This window comes from Athene noctua, chromosome 11 (assembly GCF_965140245.1).
Source record: "Athene noctua chromosome 11, bAthNoc1.hap1.1, whole genome shotgun sequence".
NCBI classification, from domain to species: Eukaryota; Metazoa; Chordata; class Aves; order Strigiformes; family Strigidae; genus Athene; species Athene noctua.
Window position 1 is genome coordinate 9,372,346 of NC_134047.1, and position 23,622 is coordinate 9,395,967.

Genomic DNA, 23,622 nt, shown 5'->3' on the forward strand with positions numbered 1-23,622 from the left:
ATTTATAATGTGTATTTAATCTTTCCATCTCTTCTTTTCTTACTGTTTTGATGTTTCCTCAGGCTTTGAAGATTCAAAATCATTTTTTTCCTAGAAACTATAAGTTTTAAGGCGAAAATAAGGCAGCTAGAAATCGCCTGCTGCCAGCTGTACTAAAGAGTTTGTAATTTTTACAGCACAGGAAATGTTCAATATCTTAATTAATAGCAGTAACCATGTATTTATGCCCTTAGGGTTATAGGAACCCTTCATTTACAACATTAGCCATGCTGAATCATAGGACCGCTAACACTTGTACAGTACCATTGTGCTTTTCAACGGTATCAAAAGATAGACAGCTCCACTTCGGAGCCATCTCAGCTTGCCTTTGTTTCTGTGTTTAAACCTGTATTGGATCTGGCTGGGATGGAGTTAATTTTCCCCATAGCTGCCCTATTAGTGCTGTGCTGTGTATCCATAGCTGGAAAGGTGTTGGTAACACACCTCCACAGCACCACACCTGTCCCTCCAACATCCCCCAACCCACACCCCCAAAGGTCAGTACGCTGGGAGTGGGCAAGATCTTGGGAGGGGACAGAGCCAGGACAGCTCTGACTAGAGGGAGATTCCATACCATATGACATCTGCTCAGCAATGAAAGCTAAGAGAACGGAGGAGGGGGGGCATTTGTTATTATGACTTTTGTCTTCCAGAGCAACCACTACATGTACTGAAGCCCTACTTCCCGGGAAGCCACCGGACATTGCCTGCTGATGGGAAGTAGAGAATAATCTTTTGTTATCCCTTGCTTCTGTGCACAGCCGTTGCTTTTGCTTTATCGAACTGCCTTTATCTGACCCACGAGTTCTTTTCCATCTTATTTTCTCCCCGCACATCCTGCTGAGGAGGGGAGTGATTGAGCGGCTTAGCAGGCACCTGGCGTTCAGCCAAGGTCAACCCACCACAGTCCTTTCTGGCACCCAGCATAGGATCCAAAATAACAGCAGTTTTATATTAAGCATTTTACAGTTACAGTAGTTATTAAGTGGCAAGCTTTTGTGCAGGTCACAGAGTTTGTTTGCTGCATTGATTATCTCTTTATTTTGCTGAGCCCTGGAATGAGCTCGACTCAGGGGTCCCAACTGCCCAGGAATCCTGGGACTAACCAGAAGGCATCGGTTTTGGAGCATTGCCTGAGGAGGTGGTTCATGCCCAATAGGCACCATTATTTGAGTTATCAGAAGATGAAAGGTGATATGTTTTGTTTACTGATGGATCCTGTTGCATTGTAGGAAACCGCTGGAAGTGGAAAGCTGCTGTGTGGAGTCTCATGTGACAAATCATCGAAGCCACTGAAGGAGAAGGTGAGTCAAGTCAGTTTGCAGACGTGAAAGCCATGCAACTAGTCCTAGAGATTGTTGAACAATGTGGCCAGTACTCTATACTGACTCCTGGATGGTGGCTAATGAATGCCCTGTGTGGGTGGCTACAGCAGTGGAAGAAGACCAACTGGCAACGCAGGGGTAGATTCATCTGGACTGCTGCATTGTGACAGGACAGTGCTGCCCAGGTAGAAAACATTACCCTAAGGTGCTCACACGCTCAAAAGCCACATCACTGAAGAACATGGAAACAACGATCAGGTAGACAAGGCTATCAAAATTGAAGTAGCTCAGGTGGACCTGGACTGGGAGCGCAAGTGTGAGCTGTTTGTAGCTTGATGGGCCCACGAAACATTGGAACATCTTGGGAGAGATGCAACGTACAGATGGGCTCATGGTCAAGGGGTGGACCTGACCATGGAAGCAATCACACAGGTCACTTGTGAATGTGAAACATGTGCCGCAACTAAGTGAGCTGGAAGAGTAAAGTCTGCATGAACAGAGGACAGGGGCTGGGTTTTCAATATGGTGAGGCCTGGCAAATCGACTATATGGAATGACTGCCATGAACACACCCAGGCAAGCGCTACATACTCACCATGGTGGAAGCAACTACTGGTTGACTCGAAATGTACCTTCTAAATTATGACACTGCCTGAAACACCATCTTAGGCCTTGAAAGGCAAATTTTGTGGCAACATGGTACCCCAGAAAGAATGAAATCAGACAATGGAACTAATTTCTGAAATAACCTCATAAACTCCTGAGCTAAGAAAGAGCTTTGAGTGTATCACCTCTCTATCACCCAGAAGCCTCTGGAAAGATTGAGAGATACAGTGGACTGTTAACGACTATGTTGATAGTGTTGGACAATGGGGCATGGAAGCACTGGGATGTAAATTTAGCAGAAGCCACTTGGCTGATAAACACCAGAGGACTTGCTACCTGTCCTGTTCCTGCCCAAACAAAATCCCTACATACTGGGGGAGAAAATAAGGTTCAGTAATGCACATAGGGAAGTGGCTGGAGAAGGCGGTGTGGACTGCTCCTCCCTTGGGAAAAGGCAAACCCATTCATGGGATTGTCTTCATTCAAGGACCTGGGTGTACTTGGTGCGTAATGCAGAAGGATGGGGAGACTGGGTGTCTGCCTCAAGGAGATTTAACCTTGGGGGAAAAATAATCTGTGATGTGAGTTGTGTGTTGTAGGAAGTAACGTAGCAGGAACGATCTGAACCAGCAGGAACAATCTGAACCAGCAAAGAGTGAGTTTTGCAAGGAATCAGGCGAGTGCAATGATGACCCAAACCAAGCCAGTGTTGGTGCCTAACAATCAAACATGCTGCTTCTCCTGTCCTGAACACTCATCTTGAAAGATGGGGCTCAAGCCATAGCCTGTTCTTAAGAACATTTGGAGGAGTGGAGGAAAACTATGGAATGGGAGAACAATATCTATCTGTTAAAGGACATGGGTTAGTTGTTAATAAGAATGTATAAATATAAATCTGGATGTGGGGTATAAAGATGTGTAAGTATGTAGTATAAGTTGTAATTGCTGGTAAGAAGATCTATCAGTAGTTCTCATTCTCTGCGGTCACCTAGTTGCCTATAAGGAATGTGCTGAAGTACTTAAAAAATGCCCTCTGTGTTGTACAAATATTATGAAAAGACAGGAAATTTTATGTATTAGTGAAATATACAGTACTGTGGGATGCAAACATTTCCTGCTTTATTGCTCTTATACGTGTAATGCAGTAACAGACGGTTGGGTGTTTGGCAGTCTAGCACACATTTATGGAGCATCTCACTTTAGGGATAATGTAAGCAATAAAGCTTTAATCAGCACCCTGAAATACGAGTTGACTGTCAGAAGCTGCTAGATTTTTGTTTATAACACTCATATTCAACTGCCTCCTTCTTACTCTCCTTACTTTTTCTGGTTTTACTTCAAAGTTGTAACCTAAAATAACTATTGCTGTATTCGCAGACCTTCTATTTATTGAGTGTTCACACTTATATTAATGTACTATAAATGCAGAAGTTAAAAAAATACTCTTCCGTGAAATGGCATGGGAAAACTGAGTGTTCTGACTGAGTAGCAGTGATGCTACATTTTTCCCTCACTGTATCGGGTCTGGCTGGGATGGAGTTAATTTTCCCCATAGCTGCCCTATTAGTGCTGTGCTGTGTATCCATAGCTGGAAAGGTGTTGGTAACACACCTCCACAGCACCACACCTGTCCCTCCAACATCCCCCAACCCACACCCCCAAAGGTCAGTACGCTGGGAGTGGGCAAGATCTTGGGAGGGGACAGAGCCAGGACAGCTCTGACTAGAGGGAGATTCCATACCATATGACATCTGCTCAGCAATGAAAGCTAAGAGAACGGAGGAGGGGGGGCATTTGTTATTATGACTTTTGTCTTCCAGAGCAACCACTACATGTACTGAAGCCCTACTTCCCGGGAAGCCGCCGGACATTGCCTGCTGATGGGAAGTAGAGAATAATCTTTTGTTATCCCTTGCTTCTGTGCACAGCCGTTGCTTTTGCTTTATCGAACTGCCTTTATCTGACCCACGAGTTCTTTTCCATCTTACTTTCTCCCCGCCCATCCTGCTGAGGAGTGGATTGATTGAGCGGCTTAGCAGGCACCTGGCGTTCAGCCAAGGTCAACCCACTACAAAACCTATTTTGTATTTTTAGTCAAGTAATAAGCTGGTACGAAGACAGCCAAGCTAGGAGGACTGGGGAGTTGCAGAACCAGACATTTCTAGACTCTTTTTTTAACCCTGCTTGCGTGGTACCATTAACATCTTATTGATGGTGGCTTGAAACGTTTTTCTGGCAACGGTTCAGCTGCAATGGGCCAGCGTCCATATCAGAGAAAGCACCGTCACACCTGGCAAAAGCTGCACTCACCCTCCTGCTTGGTCTCCAGAAAATGGCAAACAAATGAACACACACATACAGTGAACTACCATTCCTCCCCCGCATTTTTGGCTGGACCCATCACCCAGTTCCTGTCCTGCCTGGTTCTTGGGTATCACTTTGAACACACAAGACCCATCAGCTCAAAACCAGGTCAATGCCAGGGGCCACCACCACTGTGGTTTGACAGCCTTGCAGTCCTGGCAAGGCAATGCGTTCCCCTCCAGAGGAGTTTCTCTTCAGCAGCCTCATGGAGGAGCGGGACAACCAGCCCCTGCGGACAGCCCAAGCAGGGTTCACTTTCCTAAGCACAACAACGCACCAGGCTCAGCAAGAGAGCTCGGGCCCTTTCTTCTTAAGGACGTTGTTTCTGCAAATAAAGTCTGCAGAAGAAAAGTCTTCCGAGGAGCTTTTATTCCTTCTCGCAACCCCCAAGAGAAGGAGGGAGTTCCCTCCAGCGGCACCAGTACCACGGGCTCGTTCCCGCACCCCGCGGACGCCGGTGTGCTCATCCCGGCGGGACGGGCTATGGAGGCTGCGGACCCCTGCTCTGCCCGCGCACGGCCCCCCTGTGCCCGCAGGGAACGCAGCGTGTGTCGGCCGACCGCCTGCTATCGCCTCTGAAGCCCACCAGGGCGCAGCGCGCCGCCCGAGGCGCCGCGGGACCGCGGGGCGCCCGCTGACGTCGCGGGTGACGGAGGAGCCCCCCGGGGCACGCGGCCGCCCCGCGCGCGCCTTCCCGCCCTGGGGCTGCAGCGCGCGCCGCCCAGCCCTCGGGCGCGGGGCGGGCGGGAGCGGGGGGCGGGCGCGCGGTCACCTGACGCCGCCGCCGCGGCCGCCGCCATTTTGTCTGGGAGTGTAAATGTGAAAGGGAAAGCCGGAGCGCAGCCCGCGGGAGGAGGCACAGGAGAGCGGGGCCGGGCGCGGCCGGCCGAGCGCGGCGGGGCCGGGAGGCGAGGAGTCGCCGCCGCGCCGCACAGCAGCGGGAAGAGCCCCGTCGTCGCCGCGGCGGCGGTGGAGAGGAGCCGGTGAGGCGGAGCCCGGCGACGACTCGCCGGTCTCGCCCTCGCCGCATCGGAGGGGGCTGCCGGCGCCCTTCCCCCGGGGACGCTGCGCTAGCCCCCACTCCCCCCCGCCCCGGCCGCGGGGGAGCCGCTGCCCCGGCCTTGCTGCCCGCCGCGGCGGGTCCGCGGGGGGAGCCGCCGGCAGGGCCGCGCCGACGATGTCGGGGCAGTCGATCACCGACCGCATCACGGCGGCGCAGCACAGCGTCACCGGCTCGGCCGTCGCCAAAGCCGTCTGCAAGGCGACGACCCACGAGGTGATGGGCCCTAAGAAGAAGCACCTGGACTGTGAGTAGGACCCCGCGGTGGCCGCCTGCGGCCTGCGCCCCGGGGCGGGGGGTGGCCGGGGCGGGCCCGCCGTTCGCCAGCCGCTGGTGAGCCGCGGGGCAACCGCTGTGGGCTCGCAGCCCTCCTGCTGCGGGGCGGTGGCGGCGGAGGGGAGAGCCAAGCGCGGCCGCTTGCACCTGGGAGAGCGGGGGGAGCGTGTCGCCTAAAGCTGGATGAAGCTGACTGGTTTGCTCTTTAAAACTTACTTTACACGTGGAAGGAGTGAGCTTTGTAACACCCTGTCGCGCCCGAGAAACAAAAATATTACAACCTTCTGAACTCTTCCCAATGAGAGCTACTTAAGTTTATGTGCTCTGGATGCAGCAGTGCTTATTAATCCGGCACCTGGGGAAAAGGTGGATTAAGTGGCGTGCTCTTACTGTTGTGAGCAAGGAGTTAAATTTTTAAGGACTCTTCCGTCCTTCTGTGTATCTGGTGGAGTGCAGCCGTTTAAATATTTCTGGTTTCCCGAAAAATCATAGCTTTGTGTCTTACAGCTCATGAAGCGAGGTAAAAAGACTTGAAGCGAGGTAAAAGGAAGGGCGAAGGTGGACCAATACATCTCTCCAGAACGAGAGTGTGCTGCCGCTGATATATTTAAACTTAATATGTTAAAACTCCTATCTGTATGCCAGAAGATGCAGAAAGCTACCCTTGATATCTGCAGAAGTATCAGTGGTGTTGCTTTGCTTCAGGTTTTAGTAACTGGATAGCAATTGAAGTTACTGTTTGCTCAAAAGTGCACTGAATGCTTCAAACCTTGTATGTGGTGCAGTTTACCCGTTCACTGTCTGTTGAAAGTGAAGTAAGCGTGTGTGTTTCCATTAGGGAGAGGCAAGAAGACATGAAGCTTTATGCTGGTTTCTTCAAAGTCAAGGGAGCAGGCGGGTAGTTTTGTAGGACTTGTTTAAGTTGGTGGTGCTAAGGGGAGTCTGCTGTTCAAGCTTTCAGAAGAAGCGTACTCGGTTGTATTGTTTGAGGATAGTTTGGCGCTCTGATGCTTGTCTGTTAATACAGACTTCTTGTGTGAGAGCTTTTGATGTGGATCAAAGAGTTAAAACCAACCAATTAGATACTTCATTTGTTACTGATCTGAACAAGTGGAATCCAGCTACGGCAGTGAATATTGCAGTCACTGTGTTGAAATTAAAAACCTTAAATTGGGTAACCGGCAATTTTCTTTTTTCTGAAGATACCATTTTAAAGTTAACTTGTGTCTGTGGTAGAAATGGCAACGTAACAGGAAGCCAGAAAGTGGTGACAGTTTGCTCAATAGTTTGAAAGCTTTTTAAGCTTAAAAGGTACAGGGTATTGTTTGAAGATGTCCTTAAAATAATGTCATCTGCTATAAGCTACACCCACAAAACAAGAAAGTGGAAACTTGAAAAAACTCTTGAGAATAGCATAAACTGAGCTTGCCTTTTGGCTGTCCTTGCCTTTTGAATATCCTTTGATACAAACCTGTTGAGAGCTGTCAGTCTCCTGAAGGTCCCCTTCTGTGCCAGATTAATTTTGTGTTTTGGTGTAATTCACTTTCTCAGACTTTGGTCTCAGACAAACAAAAAGCTTGTTGTTCTGACCTGGTATCTGAAATAGAGGAATGTGTTGGTGGGGTGAGGAAAAAAGATGTGCAGTAGGGTATGACGTATATCTCTCTAAGGCGTTAAAAAAAAATAATCCCAATGAACATTCTCCAGTCTTCATTGAGTATACCCAGGTGCTGCTTTTCAAACATCTGGAGGCCTTTGTGTGACACTTATTTTTTCCCTTGTACACAAAGTGTACTTGTATTAAATGCAAGCAGGTAAGATACTAGTTTAAGTACTGTAATCTCTAGGAAAATCACACAACATATTTTCAAAGATGCAGTGTGAGTACGTTTCAACTTAAGTAAATTATGAAGGAAGATATAGCTTGGATTTAATGCAAAACGCTGGTAGTTGCACTTTGGACGCTACATGTGTGTGTCATTCAAAATGCTACACCATCTGGTATTACTTGTAATTGCTGCTCAAGAAAAAGCTTCACCAAGAACATGTTTTTGAGAGCTGCTGTAGTTGCATCAGAGATTGTGGAGTATCAGTTTGTTCACTCTATTCAGATTAATTCTTAAAATGCCCTTATTGCCAAGCTTCCTCAGCAAGAAAAACTATAATGTTACAGTATGGATATTTATGGAAAGATGCTACACATGCAGTGTGTCAACTAGTATTTAAGAGTTTTGGGTTTTGTCTGGCTACTAACAGCTGAGTTGTATTTTTCTTGAGCAGAAAAAAACCACAAAAAAATTCCCAAACCATAAGCTATGTCGATGGGAATACTTGGGTTTTTTCCTTTTAAATAGGTCATGATGTCCTAAATAAGTCAGCAGATCTATTTCTGTAGTATTTTGTAATATTTTAGGATAATATAAAATGTTATACAGAAGCTGATCTTTTCTCTTAGTGGAGCACCTGACGGTCTTCTCTTCTTTCCCAGTGTGGGTTCTCTCACTTCCCCTCAGCCTCCTGAGTTTGGTTTGCAGTGGAGTGGGGCTAGATGCTGCTTTTAGTGACGTATCTCTTTTTGGCTAACTATTGAAAAGCCATAATAAAAAAGTAATAAATTAAAGCTGTAGCCAGGTTGGTAACTGTTAGAGTAGACTTCCATGTAGACCAAAATTTAGAAAAATAAGCCCCTAAATTAATTACATCTTAAATGTTTAAATGAGCATAGTAATAAAGAAAAAATCTTGTTTCTCTTATATATAGCCCACTTAAGAAGTGCAGGGAAGGGGAAGGTAGTTACTCATCAGAACTTAAAACTCCTGTACATAGAAAAATTTTGAAAATCTTGTGATAATTCAGTACTACAAAATTGTATTATGTAACAGAATTAAGCTCTTAAGCCTTTTGCTTTAGGAGAAAGTTCAGGTCTCCACAAAATCATCACAAACTTCAAAGTTTTGCCAACAACGTGATGTTATGACTATCAGTTTTGGGTTGTTTTTGTCCTCGTTCTTTCTTTTCCAGCTAGAGCTCATGACTGTCAGGTGAATGCTGATGCAGTGTGGTTCTTGCAGAGATATGTAAGTTGTGATACAATAGGAAGAAATACCCTTGAACTCTCGCATAGGCGGCAGTAAGGTGGCTGTCTTTCGTTTGAAGCTCTTTAGTTATCTGTGAAGCTTTTCAGTACTGTAATTGAGGAAGTTTGACTTGAACAAAAAATAGTTAATGTTTTTGTAATCTATAAATGTGGGTTTTATTTAGAAGCTGCTTAAATCTTTTTAAAAAACTTTATGGGCCATCAGGTATCCTTGTTCAGTGGGGGAGTAAGATGGAATAGCTGAATTGTGTTGCTTCTGCTGAAGTAACTTAAGGTCAGACTTGGTCGTTATGTAAATGAAACTTAAAGGTTGCTATTAAATTTGCACTATAAGAGCATATGGGCATAAAAATATTTCTTGCTATTAGTCAGGTGCAATCTTTAAATTACGTCTTCCAGCATAAATTGTTGCATTCCTTAGGCTACGCTGCCAAAGTTTGCTAATGTGGCTCTTTTGCTTTATATTTTTGTAGTTTATGGTGCAAGTTCCAAAAGGAAAATGTCTGTCTTTTTTTTCCCTTCAGGACTGCTAGGGTTAAGGAAAGTGGTCCTAAGTCTTACATCTTTCCTAGAGCAGTTTGAATCCTTGACAAAAAGGAAGAAATGTGGGAATATTAAATCATTGTGGTTGTCTTTAACATAAGTATTTACAGTTCTCTTGAGAGAGATATTCCTGAATCAAGAAAATTATTACTTTCTTGTTACTTGAAAGTGGAAAAGTGTCAGGTTTTGTCAGTGCCTGGCTGATAATGTTACAAAAGCCTGAAATATATAATCTTTTTTCTAATATCTGGATTTATGCATGCTGTTCTCCAAAGAGTTGTATGGTTTCATAGATGATGTGCCAGTATTTCAGATAAGCTGTGGAAGAGCAATTCTAATACTCTTCTAGGCAGTAAGATTTCTGCAGCTTTTCCAGGCTGCTTGAAAATGCCTGTGGTACTCTTATGGTTTAAAGTGGTTTGATTTTTTTTTTTTTTTTTTCTTTTCCTGTGTGATGTTAACATGTTTCTAAATTCCATTCTAGAAATAGCACCGCAGTTTCCCTTGCTGCAGTTGAAATGATTCCTCCGGGTAATTGGCAAAACGCTTTGAGTTGTAAAGTGTTTATATAAGTAGTGTGATAAGAAAATGAGCATCACTTGCCCTACACATTTCATTCCAGCTTTTATGGCCAACATCCATGTTACAGTTGCCCAGCTGTCAGTCTCTCAGGTGCATGTGTTCCTTTCTATTTCCATATGTATGGTGTTAATAGCCTTTTCTTCCTTTGCTGCCAGCTGTAACAGATCCATACAGTTGTTTCTATGTAGATATTCCTATCGTAGACTTAAAAGAATCATAATAAAGAAATGACACTTTCTTTTTTTGTGGATCTCAATTACTAGAATTCAGATGTGATCATAGCTTTATTACTGGTTGTGAAATAATAATAAAAAAAATTGCCCTGAGTTACCTTATTAAAGAGTCCTTTTAAATTTGTATTTTTGCAAGACACTCTTAAAGTCCAGTTTTGGTCTATAAAATGCACTAACGTTTTTTTCCCACTGTTCATTCTTAGTACTTTAGAGGTGTTTTGTTTGCCTAGGTGTGTGTTCTTCTATACTGGCAACTGTGGCTTATGTGTTTGTGCATTCAAGAAGGTTTTAAAACCAAAGACTACAATTGTGCTAAGTGTCCTCAATAAAAATTGTCTTCAGGGGAGCCAGTATGTGTTGTCTTCAGCATGTGTCTGAAGTGCATGGGACTTGCAGCTCACTCAGGTCCTCTAACCTCAAGCACAGCTTGAATTAGACTCTGAGTATTCCTTTTGGTTGCCTTTTAAAATAGTCAGGCTCATACCTTACAGAAGTGAGTAGCACATGCTAGAAAACCTTACTAGCACTTTTACAGAATTACTGGAACTGCGCTTTTCAATCACATGGAACCACACTTGTAGAATAAAACAGTAACACGTGAGCTTCTCAAATGCACCAGTGAACTTCCACTCTATTACTGGCACTTGATGGAAGACTTCTTTTGTAGGCCAAAGCAGAAGGCAGTTGCTCCCTTCTGAAGGGAGCATCTGGATTTTTTTTTTTTTGTGGTGATAAACCTTTATGATGGTATGATAAGCCAAAGCTTTTTTATGGATGTGTGGCTTAAGGAGAGGTGATCAGTTACAACATTTGATATAGTTGCTAACAGTAGGATTTCTGTCACATTGTGCCTGAGCAGCACTATAAGAACACATTTGATACCAGTCTTAGACGTAAGTATATGCAAGGGATCTCCCAGGTGTTCAACATCATCTTAGGATGTACTGGAACGACTGCTGGTAGAAGACTTTATCTGAGGGAAGGTGACAAGATCAAAGTCTCTGGAGATTGATGGCAAAGTATGAATGAAATTAGCTTGGCTAATTCGACTTGAGAGCAGAAAATTTTTTGGTTTTAACCTGGATCTTCCCTCCTGGTTTCATCTATTCTTTAATAACCACTCTTAATATTGAAAATCTTCAGTGAAGAATTTGACTTGCTTAGTGGTCATGTGAAGGGAAAGGACTTTGTGCAGAAATAATATTTTCAGTAGGCTATCTGTGTGGTCTTTGACCTTAGCAGATCAATGGAATTTCTTTAACTGTTACCTAGTAGTAATAGGTATGGCTTGGTACAGAGTTTGTGGAGGTTTTGTTGGTGTTGTCTGTGGTTGGTTGGTGTTTAGAAACTGAGAATAGGACTTGTAACAGTTCTGTAACATTTCTGTGATGGTTACAGAGACGTTGGTTACATGAAGAATACTAAGCAAGATCTAATAGCAGTGACTTTATAATGCTTACTTATAAACTGATTTGATTTAGGAAGACTGACTTCCCTTAATGTGTTTTGAGAGAATTAGAAATGGCCTAACAAAGTTCTCATTCAGTGGATGAGGCTGTTGAGAAAACTTGAATTTTAATTCTATTTATAAATTATGGAATTGGGGCAATAATTGTCTGTGGACTGTTTAGTTTTCTACAAATTTTAAAGTACTACTTAGATTTGACACAGCGTCTGATGATACAGCCATGAGTGGTGAGCAGCATCTGTCAAATGACTTGATTTTGAGAATCTTCACATTTGTAAATACTGAAATACTTTAATACTACTCAACAATAAGGTTTTGATGTATAGCTTGCTTAAAACTGTTCAGGGCGTGCTTTTTTGTGCAGTTATTTCAGCATTTTTGTGTGCTACTAATAAGGATGAAAGTTTTCATCCCAACTTTTGTCCATAATTGGAAACCTTTGACATCAGAGTGAAATTAGTAATTTACTAGAATTTGCATTTTATAGCTTTCTACCTTGACAAGATACTATCTAAAACTCTTCACTCTGTTAAAATTACTCTGGTTATTAAATTATTCAAACAGTGATGCTTAATCAAAGGACTTTATGTTCTTAATAAACAGACCTTTAATTAAGATACATCTGTAATATATTCTGTGCACTAGAACAGGTATAAATTCGAAGTGCAATATTTATACGAAGCATTTTGTCCTAAACTATCAGTGTGTGATCTATAAGTTCATGTTTAAATGTTTTGTGATAATGTAGTCTGTCCTCCCCATGCTGCTAAGAAGACAAAGAAGTTGGCATTTCAGTGGTGCCAACACCTCAGTATTCAATTGTTGCCCAACTTCCCAAGCACCTGCCTTTTTTCAAGTACTTATAAGACAAACCACATAAACAGCAATGCTGCTCTGCAACCAACAGCCTGCTCACAGGCTTGGCTTAAGAGGCCACAAAGGAAGCTTTTCAAACTGGATGTTTGTTTTACTGGCCTTGCCCAGTCCTTAAGGTGTACTTTGATCACACCTGAGCCAAATTTAGCTCAGAGAGAGAATAAATGCCTTATGTGCATGTCTTGAGGGGTTTAGAATAGTCCTGGATTCAGTTCTTTGCTCTCTTTTCAGCAAGCGTCTTCACTAGCATACCCAGGCAGGCTTTTTACCCATGTATCTGCTGGAGCCTGTTCTGGTTTTGTAGTGATACTCAGGCAGAGACTTGAAGCTCGCTGTCTCTGACCTCCCAAGTTAATGTTCTACTACTGAGTTTATAATCAGTCTTGGACACAAAGAGCCTTTTTTGTACAAAAGTCTGAGACCTGCCATGATGCACCACAAAATACTCAGTAGGTTGGTGATTAGGTTTTAGCAAAGTGGAAAGATATGTAGATGCAAGTACTTGCTCTTGATTCTTAAAGAGGCTTATTACAGGTATATAGCATCTCATTTGCTGTCATGTGTGTCAGCACTCAGGCTTAGGTCGGAGTTGCAGGGTACTTGCTGCCTGTTGATTTCATGAGGTGTAGATGTCTCAGCTTTTCCTTGCTTCTCTGATATTCATTTGTTTGGTTAGATTGAGTGGCTTCAGGCATTGAGCATTCAGAAGATCTGCACTGGCTTTCAGACAATAATTTGGACATAGAGTTTCTACTGGAGCAGGTTATTTATAGATGAGATATGGGGACTCCATAAACTTATTGAAATGCCTTTGAAGTTCATACTTGGAGTCTTTCAGTAAAATGAAGTGAATTTGAGCAAGGAATGTGAAATAGCTCAGTTATTTCTTAAACCAATGCTTCTACTATGAATTCCTAATGTTAAAAACACAAAACGTGATTATCCTCTTTGAGAGTATAACTCATTGTAATGCTTTGATTTCTTTTTTTTAATTCAGATCTAATACAGTGCACAAATGAAATGAATGTGAATATTCCACAGTTGGCAGATACACTCTTTGAGAGAACTGCGAACAGTAGCTGGGTTGTAGTTTTCAAAGCTCTAATCACAACACACCACCTCATGATGTATGGAAACGAGGTAAGACACAATTACTTCTGTTAAAGCTTCCTTGACAGTGTTTTAAAAAACTTCTGATGATCTTTTACTTCATTAGGCTAGTGCTTATCAGTAAGAGCACAGCATAAGTCTTGTTAGCACTCCATAAGTGTGCAGCCAACCTATTAACAAATAAGAATACTTACTAAAGGCAGGAGGAATATGGTGGCTAGAATATTTGATCTGTCAAATCATCATATAATGGGCTAAATCTTCATATGTTGTTGCCATTAACATTCTTCCAAAACAGGTTTCTATTGCATTTAGTTCACTTAAATTATTTCATCAGTTTTTTAAAGCTTCCGAGACAATAACATGGCATTAGAAATGTAGCCTCTCTTACACAGTCCTTCCATTAAAAAATGAACTTTTCTTGGTCAAGTGACAGTTTAGTCCTGAATGTAGGTGTGTAGTCATTCTCCCAGTAAATGACTGTTGGCAACTGGTAATACTGAAATGATGATTCTTAAAGATAAATGTTTCCAGCCATTAAACTGCTCTGAAAACTTAGTGTTGCCTCCTCTCTCCAAAGCTCTGTGAACTTAATTACAGTAACTTTTAAAACATAGTGTGCTCTTTGTTAACACTTCCCCAAGTTACTTATGTGCTTACATTGTAGTTTTGACAGATGATATGTTGAAATAAAAAGGTAGTATCAAGTAGAATTCATTATTTATTCCAAGTATAAAGCTAAACTGAATAGTGTAAATCAGTTTGTGTATTTTATTCTGTCTTCTTCCAATAAAGTTCATGTCTACACACTGAAACTTGAAAGAAAAAAAAGCAAACAACTGAACCATAGGAAAAAAAAGAAAACTTAGGAGTTGTGGGCTACCAGTCAGTATCTGTTTGCCCACACAGTGTTTTGTAGTAGCAGAAGAGTTGAATTTTTATGTTTGTACCAAAACTGCTTCTCAGCTTTGAATGAGTGCATTTGAAACCTCAAAAAGAGTTCCTTTATATCTGCTGAGATAATGTAGCTGGAACACTAGTTCTGTCATTTCAGGTGGAACATGAGTGTGCTCCTCACTCTCCTAATACATGAAAAGAGCCTTTTTCTTAGATAAAAAATTATCAGCTGTTGGGCTTCTATTTTAAGTACAAGTAAATACAGCAGAAGGACAAAATGTTGTCTGAGCAATCACTGTCTTGCAGTTTCTTGTTCAGCGTGACTACCTGTTTCTTGTGATGAAGTTTAGGGTAAAATGGGTTAAAACTGCTCTCGCCTGTGCATTGTGCAATACAGACCCCTGACATCTGGAGAGAGAGAGTTAGCATTGGCCCTTTTAAAATGAGATTCATAACAGTAGCTAACTTTGAAATGTTTATATACACCTTTTGAATATCGCTGTCCTGTTCCTAATTGTGTTGAAACTGTTTTTCTTCTGTATCTCTTTGAATGCAGTACTAAGATGTACAAGGACCAGATAAACCAAGTGGAAAACAATAAAAAGTTAAAACAGTGCCAGAACTATTGGTAGGCAAGCTGCACGTTGTAGACTTGTACAAACTCCATAGCTATAGGCTGAAAACACATCCAGAGTTACTGATGAAGTGGTATGTGACAAGTTGGGGAATCGTTCGGAAGGTGAAAGTACTGCTTTCAGTTTAAATAGTACTGGTGAGAAGCATTTTCTTGTTGCTGTGCTAAGCCCTCATTACAGCTCCCAAAGAGCAGGTATTATATGGAGCCTGACTGAAAAAAATGCTAGTTTTGTGGAGTGTGATATAGTCAAACCTGGCAGACAGGTGGATTTCCACCATGAAAGGTGAAGGAACAGGCCCTGCATGCTGTGGCAGCAGAGGGATTCAGATCAAAGCTGTAACAAGTCCCTTAAGCCATACTGATCATAATCCTCTTTTATGGACTTGAACACTTACAAAGAAGCAAGAAAGTCAAGAAATCACAATCACAGGAGATCTGTGTGGAACAGTGGCAGAGAAACCTTTAAAACTGTCTGGATGTGTTTGTCTCTTACAGAGCCAGCTACTATTTGTCAAAGCTTAAACGCTGTTTAGTCAGATCACTACATTACAACATACTTATTTTTATATATATATATATAGCCCCAGTGCTGCTGCTCAACACATTTCCAGAAGCTTTTTTGTTACTAATTACTTTTAAACTTGTAACTAAATCTGCCTCCCACTTCTACAGCAGCAGTAGAGCTATGCAAACCTTGGGAGCTTGGGCAATGCAAGTGGTATCTTTGTTTTGTTTTCCAGTTTGTTTGTTCTAAACTAAAAAGTTAAACTAAGCAGCTTCCTCTAGGATTATTTGTCTTTTATTTATGGGCAGTGATATCTTTTTATTTAGTTTAAATTTATATCTTTGCCCAACAGAGTTTTGGATTTCAGGGGCATTGCTAATCAGTAGTTTCAAGTTTTCCTTTAAATTTTTCCCTTTTAATTAATTTCTATTGTTGATAGAGGCTACTAGAAACAGTTACAAGGTAAGTGTAGTTTTCTGTAATATGCTGAAATGTTTTGGCTCTCACAACAATGATATTTTCAACTTTTCCTTCACCAACAGCGCTTTATCCAGTATCTTGCATCCCGAAACACTTTGTTCAATTTAAATAACTACCTGGACAAAAGTGCCATGCAGGGTAAGGATCTTTCACTAAGGGAAATAACTCTACTGTCTTTTTTTCTCTCTGATAGTGCCTGTGTCAGTGTACTCTAGGAGACAAATGACTTTTAAATGAAAGGGTATTTTAACTTATATTGCATGAGGCACCAAAGAATATCCAACCAAGAATGTAGACACAAAAGGAAAGTGCGATTCTTGAGTTACCTAGCTGAGTGCTAGAAATCTGTCTGTAACATATGTATCATGTGCATACATAGCTGTAAATTTAAAAAGGTGAACTCTAGAATAAACCTGATGAATATTAACGTAATGATCTATTATTTGCTGTTGCATTTTAGTGTTTTAGGATTAACTGTTTACTGTTAAGATGCATGGAATGGTAACAAGCATGTGCTGTATAAATAGAGAGAATTCCTTCAAATCTCTGTGAAGTCTTTTAATTACTTACCAGTGGTAGAAAATGTTTTTGGGTCTTTATGTGGTTTTTGAGACATTGCATATAAGTTTACAAAATCTTCAGCATTTTACTAGGAATACATTTTTAGTCTAATTTCAAGTACATCTTAGACAAGAACCAAGTAGCTCTTACTAATATTTTAATGTGTTTAGGTGCTTATTCTCATAATTGCAATGAATGCTTTCCTAATCTTAGCAAGTTGGAAAGAAACTCTAACATTACATTTCAAGGTGAAAAACAGTGAATCTCAAGAGTCTGGAAAGTGCCTATGAAGAGCTTTTTATGCAAGTTGATGTAAAATGGGCTAGTATGAGAATAGTTCTTGAAAAGAACTTGAAAGAAACCGTACCCCTTCAAAATGTCTAACTTTTATAAATGCTTAACTCTTAGGCTATGATATGTCTACCTTCATTAGGCGGTATAGCAGATACTTGAATGAAAAAGCACTTTCATATAGACTTGTAGCAGTTGACTTCACCAAAATGAAAAGAGGGTAAGACTGTTACTGCTTCTTTTGTTTGGTCTTTCTTATTGAGGGGGGAGGGAAATACCAGTTGTTCTTGAGCTTATAAATTGGTGTTCTTTTGAAGCAATATAGTATTCTTGAAATAGCATAATATGCTGAGGCCTTTTGGTAACCTGTAAACGTGTGTCTTCTACTTTGTAGGATAGATGGAGTGATGCGAACCATGAATGCTGAAAAACTTCTGAAAACCCTTCCAATCATACAGAACCAGCTTGATGCACTCCTTGATTTTGATGTAAGTACTTTAAGCTCAGTGTTAGGTAACATTCTCTCATTTTGAAGTGAGAGTTTAATTATTTTATTAAATACTAATTTACTTTCTCATTGCTTTCTACACAGGCAAATCCAAATGAACTAACAAATGGTGTTATAAATGCTGCCTTTATGCTCCTCTTTAAAGATTCCATTAGACTTTTTGCAGCATACAATGAGGGGATTATTAATCTTTTAGGTATGTGAGAATTTTTTTAGCTTTTGAACTTTTGTGAAAGATGTTGAGAGAACTAAAGAATGCAGACAATTTCTGACTGTAGTTTCCTAATAAATTCTTTGCTCCATTACCACTAAATTAAGTCCATCTTAGTTTCAGCAGCAACTACCATAGGCTTAAACATTTCTACCTTGAAGAATACATCTTGAAACAGAAATTAGCGATAGCAAGGTGACTGATGAAACTAAAACAAAGGTGCCATAAATGTGCAGTGGATAAGCTTTGGCACTTGGGCTGTAGAAGTATCAGTGACAGTTGGTATTTTGTGGATTGAGTATAGTCGCAGTTTCTTCATAGCCTGACTAATCATTTTTACCTGGTACCTGAATCTACACAAGCCTAGTAGATGACATGTAGGGGGTTTTAATGGACTCTTAGCAAAGAGTGATGGATCTTACCAAAGACTGATGGACTCTTAGCAAAGCCTTGTAATGATAATAATAGTAATAAACTATTAAAGCAAATTTCTGAGTGAAAACATCCGATCAGTTTGTTCTGTTAATCCATTGGTTTTTACTCAGTGAAATATCTCTTTAAGTATATAGGGCAAAACCATAAAAAGTAAGGATGTAGTTGATATTCCTTTTGGTAGGTCAGTTCAGTATATATACCACTTCAGTAGCCATTCTGATGTCTTTTGGATATTGAACCCATTTACAAACATCCAAATGTGTTGATACAAGGTCTAAAAATGTAATTGTATACCAGGAATATTTTCAAATGATAAAATAATTTACCTCATTGCCAGCTAAGATGACTTCTTGAAAATATTCACCTAAATACCTAATTTGACAATTGCAGTGATTCGCAACCATGTTTAATAAAGCTTTGTGTTATTTTCTAATGTACTGAAATAGTTAGTAGAAAAGCACTGATTTTTCTGACTTATTACAAAAGGTGTCAGATGTTTCTGTAAACTTTAAAATCTGAATAGCTTTAAGTTACTCCTGTCCTCTCCTTGAAGCTTGTCTCAAATTAACTTTTATAATACTGTGTCAGCTGTTTGCTAGGGAGACTGTTATCTTACAAGAGTTTTATTTGCATCCTCAGAAAGATATTTTGATATGAAGAAGAACCAGTGCAAAGAAGGCTTGGATATTTACAAAAAATTTCTAGCCAGAATGACCAAATTGTCAGAATTCCTCAAAGTAGCAGAGGTAAATAAATTGCATCCATGGAAAGGATATAATTTAGCTGTACTGGTACTATATTAATAATAACAACTTCTCAAATGGATTAATGTTTGCTTAACTTTGTTATATAAGGAAGTGTTCTACAGATTGTATACACTCGTTAACTTGAAGTGAGATTCTTGGGTATCCTTTTTATTAGCCAGACAACATAGTAAACTTTCTGAGGTGGTGTTACAAATTTCATGAATGGTCCAGATTGTGTCAACTGAATGTTACAGTGTGTATACAGTGCTCTCCTTTACTGTAACTGCTCAAAATGGAGAAGTAGTTCCAGTAACCAGAGTGGGTGTTTCTAAGGCTCCTCATAAGCTTTTCTGCATTAAAAAGTTAGGCTGGATGGGAAGTTGGGTTTACTTTGAGATGCAGTTTAATATGTTTGTGATTTCTAAGGTGTGTTCCTAGTGAGGCTGTACCAGTTCAGAAAGTTACGAATATCCCTTTAATATGTTAGTTTCTATGTAACATTCAGACATCACTGGTTTTTATTTTTATTGCCACTGCATGTAGTAATGTACTTTTTTCCCTTCTGTTTTTTGTAAACCTAGCAAGTTGGAATTGATCAGGGTGACATTCCAGATCTTACTCAGGTCAGTGTACATATCATATTAACCCGATTATTTTGTTCTTTGTGTTTTTAAAGGTTGGTGTGTATCATTAAGTAATCATTCCTCTCAAGAATGTATCCTATGTATTGAGTATGGTGACTTTTCCCACGGATTAAGTGTATTGAGTACTCACACTTTGCAGCTCTTAAGATTTTTTGATTGTTTCAAGCAATAAAACTCCCAGGAAATATTTTTCAATAACTTTTGTTTTTTATCACAGAGGATTCTGTGGCATGTAAGCCACAAGTACCTTACCATGCCTTGAGGAAAACCTTTAATTTCACTGTAACGTAATGTCTTCCAACACACTTAAAGATTGCAATTAGCTAGTCGGTCAAGAATTTTTTTTCTTTCCCCTGAGGTCTGAATAGTTTTGATGTTTCTGTATCAGCGCACAACACTGGCTTCAATATTGCACAGTAGTATGAGGACCATGCGCAACACAGGTGGTGTGCTGGAACACTTAGTCTAAAAGGTGGATTTCAGGGGAACACCTTCTGGTAAGGATAAATTGAGGGACAGAAAGGAGGTGATAGAGAGGATTTGACCCGGTGAACAGAAAACATTGATAGTCCACAGAAGGACACAAAGTTACTCATTGCAAGTTACTTCAGTTCATAGGGATGTTGTATTTCTTACCTAGGACACACCCAGCAGGGCAGAGGTACTTGGTATTCTTTCTGTAGTAAACAGTAACCTGATGGGTAGAATAAATGCCAATCTGTCAGACTCAGACAATAAACTGGAGTGCCTTAGAGGTCTAGAGTACTCAAACTGTTTTAAGTGGAGTCAGTGAGAAACAGTTAAAACCTAATCTGTAAACTTTAGAACAGTCACATCTAATCCTGCACTACCTTCACCAAATTCAATTTCATAGGTTAATCATGTAAAAATATATCTACTGTGAAGCTTTACCTGAACTTCATCAGTGTCTTTTTAATATGGAAATCAAATCTAAACCACAAACTTCCATTGTCAGTGTTGTTCATTACTGCCAATGGTATGATTTCTATCTGAAATCAAATGTTTCAAAGTACTAATCTCTAATTCTTCCTCCTAGCAATTAATATTAACCTCTTTAACAACTTACAGGCCTCTGTGGTAGGAAAGAAATGTGACTAACCAGCAGGGTAAGAGCAGGTAATAAGTGAAAACAGTAGTTGGATGTCTTCTATTCATGTTTGATCTTAGCATCTTACTCTGTCTTTTGATTAGTACTGCAGTATTCAGCTGGTCTGTATTATGCTAATCAAATTACACTCAAGTCTGAAGTTGTCCTTCACTGGGTTTGCGTGAACTTGTCCACGTAATTGGGTCATTATAAGGCTCTTCAGTGTTTTCTTGGTTCACTGAGATTATGGGATTTAGTTTCATTTTGCTGCTTTTTATATCTGAAACTTTCAGTGAGCAAAAACATATCTACTGTTTTCACAGCATTTTTTATCTAATGGTTCAGCTATTTTGTTGTAAGTGCACTTAGACATGAAAGGCAGCTCTCTCTGCATTGTGATGGTAGTTGTCAGCATCCCCTGTATTTTGGCAGTTCCAGTGCCACTAAGGATTTCACTTCCATAGTAAATTTCATGGCATTTTAATAAGAGTTGAATAATTGTGTGTCCATTTAGTGCCACATTAAAAGAATTTGCTAGGATTTCTTAATACTAGGCTTTCACAAAAATTTGGTTTTCAGTGTGCTTATGTTTCTGAAATAAGTTCTGACAGGATCATGTCTTTCATTTCTATTCTGGTCTACCGTATTTATTTTTTTTTCCAAATACTTTGTTTATATTTCTGGTGTATATTCTGTTCTGGGATATGCATATTTCAGAGTTTCCTTGACCTGATCCTGGTAACAATGGTTTTACCTCTAGAGGTTTACTATTACTGCTGCTGTATAACTGTTTTTCTTCCCTGATTCTAATATTCACACTACTGCCACTTTTGCCACTTCCTATAAAGAAAATTTTTCCTTTGTTAGGTGCTGTTTCACAATGAGGTTGCTTACTTTCTGTTTACAGCTGTTACTGTATTTCATGAATGCAACTGGGTAATTTTTCTCTCTATGGCTTAGTCTGTCAGATGTCTTTGAGTGGGGGGGGGAGACTGAGTCATGTAATACCGACTTTTTCAAGTTATAATGTCTGCATTAGCCCAGGCATCTCTTCTGACCTAAAACTTAAGATCTCTTCACTCAGAATTTCATCTCTGTTTTGTTGAATGTCTGCAGCAATGAGAAAGTTCAGAGAAGCTGCTGGGTTTTTTTGGTTTTAGGTTTTATGGTTGATGAGGGGGTTGTTTAGAGGATTTTAGAAACAATAAGTATAGAATATGCTTTTCCATACAGATAAGTTTTAAAGTGGCCTTGAAAAAAGACAACCAGGAAAAACTTTCTGGGATTAGGGTATAGTCTCCTGCTATAAAGATTGTCTGTCTGTGTCACACAGTGCCTTTTGCAAACTATTGTTCCTCCTGAAAGGTAAAGGTATGGGGTCTTTTGTTTTTTGTTCCTCCCCCCCAAAACCTTTTGGGAAGAGTATTTCCAAATGTCCCCCTTGGGATTCAGCTGTCTAGTTTGAATGCTGAATTTATTCATGACCAGTTGAGGTCACTACACAGTCTTAGCTTACCTAGCTCTATTTATAGAAAGAAATACCAACTCAGGTCAAGTTAAGACAAGCAGTTTTATAGGATTATTCTTACTGATTTTCTTTGCATCTTTTGTAGCTTGAATTGGCCTTCACTGAATGTGGGAAGCTAGGATTGTGCTCAGTATTTCAGAGGGGAACCTGCCAAAACTTTGTATGATTAATATGTTTCTTCTTTCCAGGAAATACTTTGGTCTAGCTTTTGGGTTAGGAAGGGCAAGATTGTTTTTCTTCCAAACAATGCTTATCTTATCTGTTCTACCTACTGAAAGTTGGCAAGGGGTAATGAGAGGCGTAATGTCTCTGAAACCCTGCCACATGAGGAGGACTGAGCTGGCAAGTAGATTAAAACTTCAGAGGTCTATTCCCTTCATCTGAATCTGCAGTAGGATTTATTTTACTTGTTTTATGGAGTATGGACTATGTAGTTAAAAACCATAAGAGCAATGTGGCTAGAATTGCAAGGCAGTGAACTCTTCCAAAAGTGACAGCCTAATTATTTTACTGGATGGATGTTTTTATAGGGTAATCTAGAGGAATCTTACTTGCTGCTAAGACTGTGTAATCAAGATGTGCACAAATTTGTTCAGAGCTTTGAAGCTGTTTCCTTTGGTATGGAAGAAATATTTCTGTAGTGGACACAAGTATATGGCAGAAAGAAGGCAGGTTATGGTTGGCAATTTTTTCTTGTTTTCTGTAGGAATCAAAGCAACTATGGTGTGCTTTAGTCCATATATGTTAAACTTGCTCTTTTCTGTTACCTGTCAGTTAAAATCTTTGTCTCAGGTACTAAATAATGTCATGGCTGTGCTCTAAAAGTTCTTGATAAGGTTATGAGTATTGGTCACCTAAAACTCATTTAGGTGTCTTAAATCATAGCTGAGGTGTCTTGTGCTGGACATATTGCTGGATTTCAGTGGTGAGAAGCCTGGTTTTTGAAATCTTAATTGCTTTATAAAACAGCTTAATGTTTAAAAACTTCTCATGGGTAACACTTTTTTTGGGGTGGGAATTCACAAAAAACCCCCTTCAGAATATAGCAACATCACTTCAAAGAATGTTTTAGACTACCAAAGACTTTGGAATGATTGAGTTAGTTTACTGTGTAGCCATGTGTTGCATAGCTACTCAATCTGCAATAGTATTGTTGGGATCATGTTGAATTTGATTGCCTCTTTTTTTTTTTTTTTAAGCAACCATAACATTCTGCTGTAGTCAAGTGTTTTAAATGCAAGCCTTTGACTGTAAATATCTGAATGAAAAGTGATTGGCTTGTTATGGGGGAAGGGGGATCAGAAATGCAAAGGCTTCATTTTGGTACTTTTGCAAGTTTAAGGGAATACTGCTTAATCAGCTTTGATTTGTTGGATTGATCTTAACATAGCAAATACATTGCCAAAAACAAGAATGCAACTTGCATACACAGAAGCAAACCTACTTTTAGGGGGATCCTTCCTTCCGTCTCTGTGGTGCCACTCCTTTTAAA

General features: G+C 40.4%; 1 protein-coding gene across 4 annotated transcripts in view; it reads left to right on the forward strand.

Annotated features, from left to right (window-relative positions):
- The first annotated feature begins 5,146 nt into the window (after positions 1-5,146).
- The window catches only part of LOC141964823 (phosphatidylinositol-binding clathrin assembly protein-like), a 33,214-nt gene continuing 14,738 nt past the window's right edge, over positions 5,147-23,622 (forward strand). For all 4 annotated transcript variants that reach the window (XM_074915629.1, XM_074915630.1, XM_074915631.1 and 1 more), the window contains exons 1-8: positions 5,147-5,641; positions 13,467-13,609; positions 16,161-16,236; positions 17,068-17,170; positions 17,345-17,438; positions 17,543-17,654; positions 18,744-18,850; positions 19,432-19,473. In XM_074915629.1, coding sequence (XP_074771730.1) covers positions 5,512-5,641; positions 13,467-13,609; positions 16,161-16,236; positions 17,068-17,170; positions 17,345-17,438; positions 17,543-17,654; positions 18,744-18,850; positions 19,432-19,473 — 807 coding nt within the window. In that variant the 5' untranslated portion in view covers positions 5,147-5,511. The remainder of the gene's footprint in view (positions 5,642-13,466; positions 13,610-16,160; positions 16,237-17,067; positions 17,171-17,344; positions 17,439-17,542; positions 17,655-18,743; positions 18,851-19,431; positions 19,474-23,622) is intronic.